Below are 9579 nucleotides of genomic sequence, written 5' to 3' on the forward strand. Positions count from 1 at the left end.
TTATTTCATACTTTCCTACCAGGCCTTGCAGGAAGTGTGGGAGTGCAAGAGAATCAGTTCCTGCCTTCCTGAAATTCCGGGGGACACATGCCTTCAACAGATAAAAGACACCACAGGACACCGGAAAAGAGAATCTAAGAGGCAGAGCCATCCCAGCCCTGAGGAGGGGATCCAGGCATTCTCCTGGAGGGGGCTGACATTTAGACTGGTATCCAAACAATGATGAGGAGAAAGGCTTCATCTGAAGACAGGAATTAAAGGTTTTTTCTTTTTTTGAGATAGGATCTGGGTTTCCTTACATAGCCCAGGCTGGCCTTGAGATCCTCCTGTCTCAGCCTCCCAAGTGCTGGCATTACAGAAGTCCACACCACACCTGAGCTAAAGGCTAAATAGATAGCTTTGAGGAAAAGCAAAAAAAAAGGCTGGACAACCATCCAGCAGCCTCCATCCTCAGGAGGGTGTGGCCTGCCCATGGACCGGGTGGGGCAGCGGTAGATGCCCGACTCCCAGGCCTGTCTCAGACAAATCCTCAAGTAATTGTATGAAAAATAAGTTTATTGATATCTTGTCACCACTGAGAACGGAGGGAGTTGAGCTTCAGAGGTCAGAGACATCAAGGGGAGGCGAGGAACCACCCCCTACCTCCCCAGTCAGAACTCCCCCCCTCTCTTCCTGGGCTATATCCTCTGTCATCCATATCTGATTTGTCTAGTGGCCTCCACCCCCTCCAAAGTCTACGTTGGGGAGGTGGGGTGACCCCCATGGGTCAATTCTCTTCAAGTCACGAACAGGAATTGTTAGGGGAAGGGGGATGTGCAGACCCGAGAGGTCCCCTCCCCACCCCGCAAAGGGCGACATTAACAACATAAAATCCATGGCTTAGAATTCAGGGTTCAGGGAGGCAGCCAGGCAGACAGCACTGTACCAGAGAAAGGGGCTGGGGAGACCCATCAGGTTGCTTCCGCAGAGAATCAGGCACTAACTAGCACAGGGAGCGTGCTCACTCCCCTGGAGCAGGGGTGGGGTGCAGCTGGGATGGGCAAGGAGCATGCCCCCCTCGACTGCGCCAAGCTGGGAGAGGGGTGCAGGCAGGAGCGCGGACACTAGTGCATTTCACGGAGATTTCCACCGGCCCCGCCTCTTCCGCGTGGGGAAACCTTTTCTCCTCTTGTGTGGGGGGGAGTCATGGGGAGGGAGTGGGGTTGGGGGTGGCTGAGGCGCCCCTTCCTCACTCCTAGGGCTGATGATCACCCCCCTGGCTGCCACCACGGCCCCATCCACGACAGTAGCCACCACGGACACAGGCTCTGGGATGACCTCCACCTTGGGGGCAGTTGGGGGCAGGATGGGCCCCGGGGGAGGTGGGGGCGGGGGAGGGGGCGGTGGCAGAAGGGGTAGCAGGGCGCTGAGGGCCTCACTCAGCTTGGCCAGTCCCTGCCGAAGGGTGCCAGCCAGCTCCCGGATGGCATTGGCAGTCTCCTGCTGGGCCCGCAGGAAGTCCAGGGAGGGCTCTGGGGCCAAGCGTATGGGCGGAGGCCGAGGAGGCAGGGGCGGGGGGCTGGGGGATGAGGGTGCCACCTGGGCCAGCGATGGGGGTGGCGGGGCAGAGGGTGGTGGAGACAAGGCCAGGCGGGGCAGCTGGACCGTCTGCAGGGCTGGAGGGGGCGGGGACTCACGCTCCTTGGACCGCAGGTAGCCCCCTTCCTGGGCATTGCAGGAGTGCCGGGCCCAGGGCTCTGGGCTGCTGGAGTCTCTCTTGCTGAGGGCTGGTTTATCTGTAGAGAGAGATGAGGTAAGGTATGAATGACCTCACAGTGCCTTTTTTAAAATTTGAGACAGCATCTCCCTACAATTCCCGATTCTCTAGAGTAGATGGGATTATAGACCTGTGCCGCCACACTGGGCTTCCAACAACTCTTTCTTTCTCCTTTGCACTTCTCTTCTTCACCTCCCCCTTCTCTAGCCCCAAGGTCATCCTTTTAAAACTTATGTCACATTACGTCTTGGAACAGAAGCTCCCATCAGGTCAGTCTCTGTACGCAGAGGAGAGAGCAGATACATTTAACCTGGTGGCTTACTGCCAGCTTTAATGGAAAGAGGATCCTCGGAAGTTCCCTGCTGAGCTAGGAAGCAGATCTCACTCAGAGTGAGAGCCAAGGTTTCACAAAGCTATGGACACTTGCCCTCACCTCTAAGGCAGTACTGCTGGGCCCCTGGGGGAGGCCTAGGGTCCCTGGAGAGAGGAGGGTGGTTGGAGTGTTGGGAGCACTTATGAAGGCTCTCTCCAACCAGGACAGCAGAAATGTCCCAGTTCACTTGGTCTCTTTTACCTGGGACCTCATCATTCAAACTCATGGACTTGAGCAGTCTACTAGGAGGCACCCAGGCTCCAAGGCCGCCTGAACCTCTCCCTGCCCTGAGTTCCAGCCTGGGCTTTAAACTTATGTGCTCAGAGCTTTGGTTTTTTGGCAGTAGTAGAAGTTGACCACAGGGCCTTCAACTTGTGAGGCAGGCTCGCTCATGGCTTGAGCCACGCCCCCATCCCTTTTTTGTTTCCTTTTTTTTCTAAGAGGATAGGGTTTCACTTGTATACCCAGGTACACCATGATCTTTCCATCTATGCTTCCCATGGAGCTGGGATGTTAGGAATGTGCCAGCATGCCAGTTCTTTTGTTGGTTGAGATGAGGTCTTGCTAACTTTTTCCCTTGCCTGGCCTGGCCTCAAACCTGGGCCCTCCTGATCTCTGCCTCCTGGGTAGCTAGGATTACAAGTATGAGCCACCTTGCCCAGCTAGAGCTTGATCCACCCCACCTCTCCTTTCTCAGTCACCTGGCCTCAGTGGACGGCAGGTCCAGCCATCCATCCAGATGTGGGAGCTATACCTTCACTCATCTTTTTCTTTCTGAAGACATCATCCAGGTGGCTCTGCTTTCCAATTAAATCCAACACATAGCCTCTTCTCTCTGCCTCCATGTCCCCTTATCTTCCACCTGGACACCTGCAGTCACCTTCTCCCTCGGCTCCCTGCTCTCCTGTCCCCAGTCTCTTCCCCTGGCCTGAGATCCACCTAAAATACAGCCAGGCTCCAGGGGAACAGGTAGTCACTAAGGACCTTGCCTTGCGTGATTCAATGTACATGAAGTGTCCGGTCTAGGTCAGTCTACAGAGACAGAAAGTAGATTGGTGGTTGCCTTAGGTCTGGGAGGAGATGAACAAGGTGGCTTAGAAGTGCTGGCTTTCTTTTGGAACGATGAGGGTGTTCTGAAATAGACAGTACTCTCAGGCCCCTGAGGGTGCACTAAAAGCCACAGAACTGTGTACTTTTAATGGGCGCAGTGGAACTGTATCTCAGTACAGCAGTTTTCAAAAATGCAAATCACAGCCTGGTGCCAGTGGCTCACGCCTGTAATGCTAGCTACTCAGGAGGCAGAGATCAGGGAGGATTTTGGTTCGAAGCCAGCCCCAGACAAATAGTTCCAGAGACCCTATGTCCAAAAAACCCATCACAAGGAAGGGTTGATGGTGTGGCTCAAGGTGTAGGCCCTGAGTTCAAACCCCCTCACCCCAAAAAAAAGAAAAGAAAACCACACATTGTCCTCTGCTCAAAGAAAAAGGGGTCCCATCTCCCTCAGGGCAAAAGAAAAGTGCTTGAGGCCCCCAGGCAGGGCTCTGTAAAACCTGCTCCCATTGCTTCCTTGATCTTACACCCTTCCCACCCCCTCTCCTGGCTCACCAGCTTCTGCCATCTTGCTGGCCCTCAAATGCTCCAGCCTCTGGGCCTTTGTACTTGCTGATTCCTTAGCCTGAGAAGAACTTTCCCCAGACACCTTGCCTGGCTTCCTCCCTCACACCTCTCCCTGGTCTTCAGGCTCAAATGCTGCCTCTTCTTGCCTCCTGGGGAGGACCTTTCTTGGCTGTGGTGTAAAGTAGCTGGAAGCTCTTTCCTTTTCTCTAAGTAATTTCTCACGGCCCACTAGCATTGTTTTCTGTCTCCTCCTCCTAGGTCAGCTCCATCAGATCAGGCTTCATGGCCGTTTACCTAGCACCTAGCACAAAACTTTCTCTTTTTTGGGGGTGGGAGGGGAAGGGATACTGAGGATGATACCTTAGGCCTCATCCAAGGTCCACAAATGCTCTACTACTTGAACCCTTTTGTTTGTATTTTGTTTTTGAGATAGGGTCTCACTAACTGTACCTCGGCTAGACTCTGACTCCACCTCCAGAGTAGCTGAGATTACAAGGGTGCACCACTATGCCCAGCTAAAACCTTTTTCTTCATTGAGAACAGGCCTTCAGAGAGTCAGCATTGCCAGGCCCTTATAGTGGCCATCCCATAGCTCCCTGGCAGCACAGGGAGAGTCCAGCCCCTTCCCACAGCTACAACGCCTCAGTTCTGGCCTCTGTCTCCACTTTCTGTCCTTCTTCCCCAACTAGGGTCCAGCACACATGGTGTCCTTTCTACTAGGTCACACCCCCTCACACTGCCCCTAGGCCAGCTCCAGTGTTCCTCCCTGCCTCTCCTCCTTGGTCAATCAGATTGTCCTGTACTTCCCCTCAAACAGCCACTCACCTCCTGTCTGCCATGCTGGTGGGTCCAGCCTCCCAGACCAGCCTGCCAGGGGAAGCAGATAGTGGAGCAGACAGCTACTGAACCCTCCTGAGTCCTCCCAGCCATTATTGTCACCCCATTCTATAGATGAGGAGCATTGAGGCTCTGAACTGATAAGACAGTAGAAGGGAGTTTTGTTTATTTTTTAATCATTTTTACATTTACTCACATGTTTATACATTGTTTGGGCCACACCCCACCCCAGGTCCCCTTCCTAGAAGGCGAGATTTGAAGCCAGTGTGGCTTCAGAGCAGTTTTTACTTTTATTTATTTACTTTTTTTTTTTTTTTTGGCAATGCTAGGGATAGAACTCATCCTTGCACATGCTAGGCAAGCGCTCTGCCACTGAACTACACTCGCAGTACTGAGCCACTTTTTTTTTTCTTTTTTGTGGGATTGAAGTTTGAACTCAGGGCTTCATGCTGGCAAAGCAGGAACTATTTGCTCTGGCTGGCCACAAACCAGGATCCTCCCAATCTCAGCCTCCCAAGTAGCTAGGATTACAGGTGTGGGCCACTAGCGCCCAGGTGAGCCTTGGTTTTAACCACTCTTTGGGCAGGGGGTATGAGCCTGGGTAGGGGTGGATGTGTGGAATCTCAGAGTCTGATAATTACAGCTATTGAGAAATTTGACTCTTGATAAAAAGCAAGGGAAAGTGGCCCAGCCTTTGCACCCATGGGCCTCACAGGAGTCAGGGAAAAGCCACTACTATTTATTTGAGGCCTCAGTTTCTCCACCTGTAAATAAGGAAATGAGAGCATGGAACCAAATGACCCAATAACAGAACGTCTCCCTGAGGTCCACCATGAGAATTCACTGAGTTACAACAGGTAGAGCAGTTAGGACGTTGCTGGGCACATAGTGAACTCTAAAGGTCATTATTTTCTTCCAAATCCTGTATCAGAGATAAAGGGTCCTTAGCTCTTTTTCCAGTGTCAACAAAGGTGTGTTAGGGTGGCCCGGGCCACTTTTCCTCTTTAATCAGTCCAGTTCCCCTTTTGTAAGTTGTATGAGAGTCTAGTTAAGGATACTCTAAACAGGTCCTGCCTCAGGGCCTTTGCACATGCCACTTCCCAGAACTCCACTAGGCTCAATCTCTCCATTCAGGTCTCTGCTTGATTTCACCTTCTCAGAAAAGCCCTCTCCTTGACTACTCTGACCATTAAGCCACCTTCACATCACTCATGACCCTCTTAATGTGCTTTTTTTATGTATGATCTACACTGGAGACTACTTTTTTGTGGTCTGTTATCCCCAAGTACAATATCAGTTCTACAGGACAAGGGGATTTATCTATTTCTCTACAGTATTCCCAGCACCTACGACAGCAACTTGCCTTGAAAGAGGTTCTTGACAAGTATTAATTGAATATTTAACAATATGGTTAAATATGGTTGCACATTTCAGAAAATATAAGCTTGTCATCATTACTCTGGTTCAGTGTGGCCATTTCACAGACAGAAACACTGAGGTTTAATTCAAGATAAGAACAAGTATTGTGGGCTGGCAGAGGGGCTCAAGCAGTAGGAGTGCCTGCCTTGCAAACATGAAGCCCTGAGTTCAAACCCTAGTGCTGCAAATAATAATAAAGCAAAGATTGCACTGGAAGTGTGACTCAAATGATAAAGTACCTGCTTTGCAAGTGCAAAGCTCTGAGTTCAAATTTGAGTCCTGCCAAAAAAGTATCCAAAGTGATTGTGTCTTTCTCCTGCTTGACACCTTCATGACTTCTGAATAACCTCAAGATGCAGTCCAACAACTTGACCTTCACTTACAAGTCACATGTAATCTAATTCTGGCCTACCCACAAACTCTCAGTCAATAGTCAATACTACTTGTTGTTACACGGACTTCCCCTTGTGGTCAAGTCCCCTTTTTTTTTTTTTGCGGCACTGGGGTTTATACTCAGGGTGCTCTTACCACTTGAGCCACTCCTCCAGTTGCCCCTCACTCTTTCATTTACTTGCTGTGTGACCTTGGGTAGGGGATGAGCCTCTCTGAATCATATGATTTTGAACTTACCTTGGGGCATATCCACATACCTCCCTTTCTAAAAAACCCTTTGGTGGCCCCCATAGCACTTACAAAGTCTTCCCCTCGGCCCAGGCCTCAGCATGGGCTGGCTTCTGCCAGTGCCTCTGGACTCTTCTCAGAACACTTGTCCAACCTTTCTGCTCCAACCCCTGCCTCCATGCTATTCGACATGCTGTTCCTTCTGCCAGGATGCCTTTCCCACCTCTACTTCATTCTTACTCTTTGTATGTCAGCTCGGATACTCTCTTCCCCAGGAAGTCCTCCTCCATCTGCCTGGCTGGGTTAGGGTCCTTCTTTGGGCTCCCCCCCATTCTAGGTCTTTCGCTGAGTCCTCCTTGTCTCCCCGACTAGATTGTCCCAGTACAGGGCAGGTATTTAGGGAACAGCCTTAAAGGAAATGATGATAATCAAGAGTTAAGCTAAGCAGGAAGGAAGTCTCTGCAGCCAGCTCTCCATACTTCCTCTACTTGAGGTGTGACCTTGAGATGAGAAATTTACCCCATCTCTCCAAGACTCTGATCTATAAAATAGTAAAATAGCTCCCAGCATTGCTGATGTTTTCAAGAACCATGAGCGCAGGAGATGCTGTATCAACTCACTTAGACTTCACAGCAATCCTTGTAGGTGGAGACTATTTTTATCTCCGTTTTACAGATGCAGAGAGTGACATGCAGTAACTTACAGGGACAGTTAAGGGGCAAAGTTGTGATTGGCGCCCAGGCAGCCTCCCTGCAGCTCTACCCTACACTGCATTTTTTTTTTTTTTTTTTGTGGGACTGGGGTTTGAACTTAGGGCTTCACACTTGCAAAGCAGGCACTCCACAGTCTGAGCCACACCTCCAGTCCATTTTGCTCTGGTTATTTTGTAGCTCTGGGGTGGCGATGTCGCTTGAACTATTTACCCAGGCTGGCCTCGAACCTAGACCCTCCCGATCTCAGTTTCCCAAACAGCTAGGATTACAGTAGGCGCCAGGCTACTACCTACACTGCACTGAATGAAATCTTGCCTGTGCAAAGAACTGACTCTGACACTCGCTAAGCTGTGAGACCTGAAACAAGTCATTTCATTTTTCCGATCTTAACTTCCACAGCTGTGAAATGGGAATATAAGCGCCCACCTCCCGGCGTTGTATTGAGGATCTGATGAGCTACTAAAGGATTTGAACCATGCACAGTATTCCTTGAGGGCAGGATGAAGGAACTCACCTGTCCGTCGGTCCTCGGACAACACATAGCGTTGGGCACAGGCGGTTGGGGCAGGCGGCTGTGAGGAAGGGGGCTCCTCAGCCCCGGCACCTGCCCCTGGCCCTGTCACACCTGGCCCCAGGATGGCGAAGATGGTCTCTTCTTCTGCGGAGAAGGCGTCCTCGGCGGCGGGCCCTGCGCCCTGCGTGGAGTGCGGCACGCGGGCCAGCTTCTCCTTGGTGCGGCGCTTGAAGTCGTTCCAGCGCTTCTGCACCTCCTGGCCGGTGCGCTTCCAGCTGGTGATGCCGTTGATCTTGGCGGCGATGCCATCCCACACGCGCCGCCGCTCGGCCACGCTCACCCGACGGCTCTGCGCGCCATAGAGCTGCGGGTAGTGGGCGCGCACCTCGCGGATCAGGATCTGATTCTCTTCGAAGGAGAAGCGCGGTTTGCGCAGCCGGGTGGTCTCCTCCGCTTCGCCCGCCGCCCCGGCCGCCGAGGCCATGGCGCCCCCCGACGCCGCCGACCGGCCTCCTGCCGCATGGGGGGCGCCGGCGCTGCGGGCAGAGGGTGTATAGCGCTGGCGGGGGCTCGGTGTCCCCGTGTCGCCCCGGCACGGGCTGTTCCTCCGTCCCCTCGGGCAGGGCTGGGGGCGGGGGCGCCGGGCTGCTGGGGAGGTATTCAGAGGTGCCTACTAATTGCTGACACCGGCTGCGTACTCATCTTGTGCTTCTTGCGGCGCAAAGTGCCTCTCCGAGTTGATGGAAATTGGGGGAGGGTCTGGAGGAATGGAGGGAAATAAGGAAAAGTGGCAAGAGAGGAGGTGTCTGCAGGAGTTAGAGGAGAATGGGGGCACAGGGGAATCGGGAAGGGAAGGAGAATGGGGGTGTCTCGGGGGTCGAAGAAACATGGGGGAAAGGAGCTGTTGAAGGGGCGATGCAGCAAGAAGGGGGCATCCAGAGCAGAGCGGGGCTCTGGGGGTTCGGAGGGCAAAGGGGCGTCTCTTAAAATGAATATGAGAAAGGGCCCTGAGAAAGGGGGATGTCCAGGAATAGCAATGAGATGGGGGCTCCAGGGTAAGTGACATAGGCTGGTACTATAAAATATTGGGGATTAGGGTCTGCAGCGATCGTGGGGGCGCTGAGACTGCCAGGAATTAGGGATTGCCCTGGAGATAACGGGCACCCGAGACAGGAAGGGGACAGCGGAGGGTATTTGGGACTGCAGTAAGAGTGAGGGTCGAGGAGGAGGGGGACCGAGTTGGGCCGCAGGTCACTCACCGGCGCCGCCGCAGCCCCCGCCTGTCGGTGGGTCAGGGCTCGGGCTTCTGCGGCCTCTTCCCTCCCCCAGCCCCGCCTGCTCCCTCCCCTCTCTGGGCCCCGCCTCCGGCCGCCCAAGAGCCAAGACGCATGCGCACCTGGCTCCTGTGGGCTCCCGACGCCCAGACAGCCTGGGTTGCATTCCCACCTTTCCACCAAGGCGCAAGCGCAGAATTGCACCCCCGCCGGGTTTTACCAGCAGGCCGCAGCTGCGCAGCCGCAAAGTTAGCGCTGCGCTCATTTCCCGAGCCAGCGGGCGTCACAACTGCGCATGCGCAAGACTCTGCCGTGAGCGTGCGCACTTCTCGCTTTCTGCCGGCTGTGGTACCTAAGACTAGGTCCCAGCCAAAGAGGAAGAGATGCTGGAGGCAGCGCTAGGACCGAGCGGCGTCTCCGCCTTCCGGGAAGCCTTCCAGTCTACTCTGCCCTCC

General features: G+C 53.5%; 1 protein-coding gene across 1 annotated transcript; it reads right to left on the bottom strand.

Annotated features, from left to right (window-relative positions):
• Positions 1 to 534: 534 nt before the first annotated feature.
• Positions 535 to 9212, bottom strand: Mypop (Myb related transcription factor, partner of profilin). Its single transcript, XM_020169507.2, has 3 exons — positions 9110 to 9212; positions 7851 to 8609; positions 535 to 1775 (listed from the first exon to the last, which is right to left on the bottom strand). The coding sequence occupies exons 2-3, from the start codon at positions 8332 to 8334 to the stop codon at positions 1114 to 1116; spliced, it is 1146 nt and encodes a 381-aa protein (XP_020025096.1). The 5' UTR covers positions 8335 to 8609; positions 9110 to 9212; the 3' UTR covers positions 535 to 1113.
• Between the last annotated feature and the right edge of the window lie 367 nt (positions 9213 to 9579).

The sequence above is a fragment of the Castor canadensis genome, chromosome 16 (genome assembly GCF_047511655.1).
Source record: "Castor canadensis chromosome 16, mCasCan1.hap1v2, whole genome shotgun sequence".
Lineage (NCBI taxonomy): Eukaryota > Metazoa > Chordata > Mammalia > Rodentia > Castoridae > Castor > Castor canadensis.

Excerpts from the sequence above, each read along its gene's own strand:
- Mypop (XM_020169507.2), bottom strand. The coding sequence starts at position 8,334 with ATGGCCTCGGCGGCCGGGGCGGCGGGCGAAGCGGAGGAGACCACCCGG. Across the intron at positions 1,776-7,850 it reads GTCCGAGGACCGACGGACAG|ATAAACCAGCCCTCAGCAAG; the intron begins GTGAGTTCCTTC and ends CTCTCTCTACAG.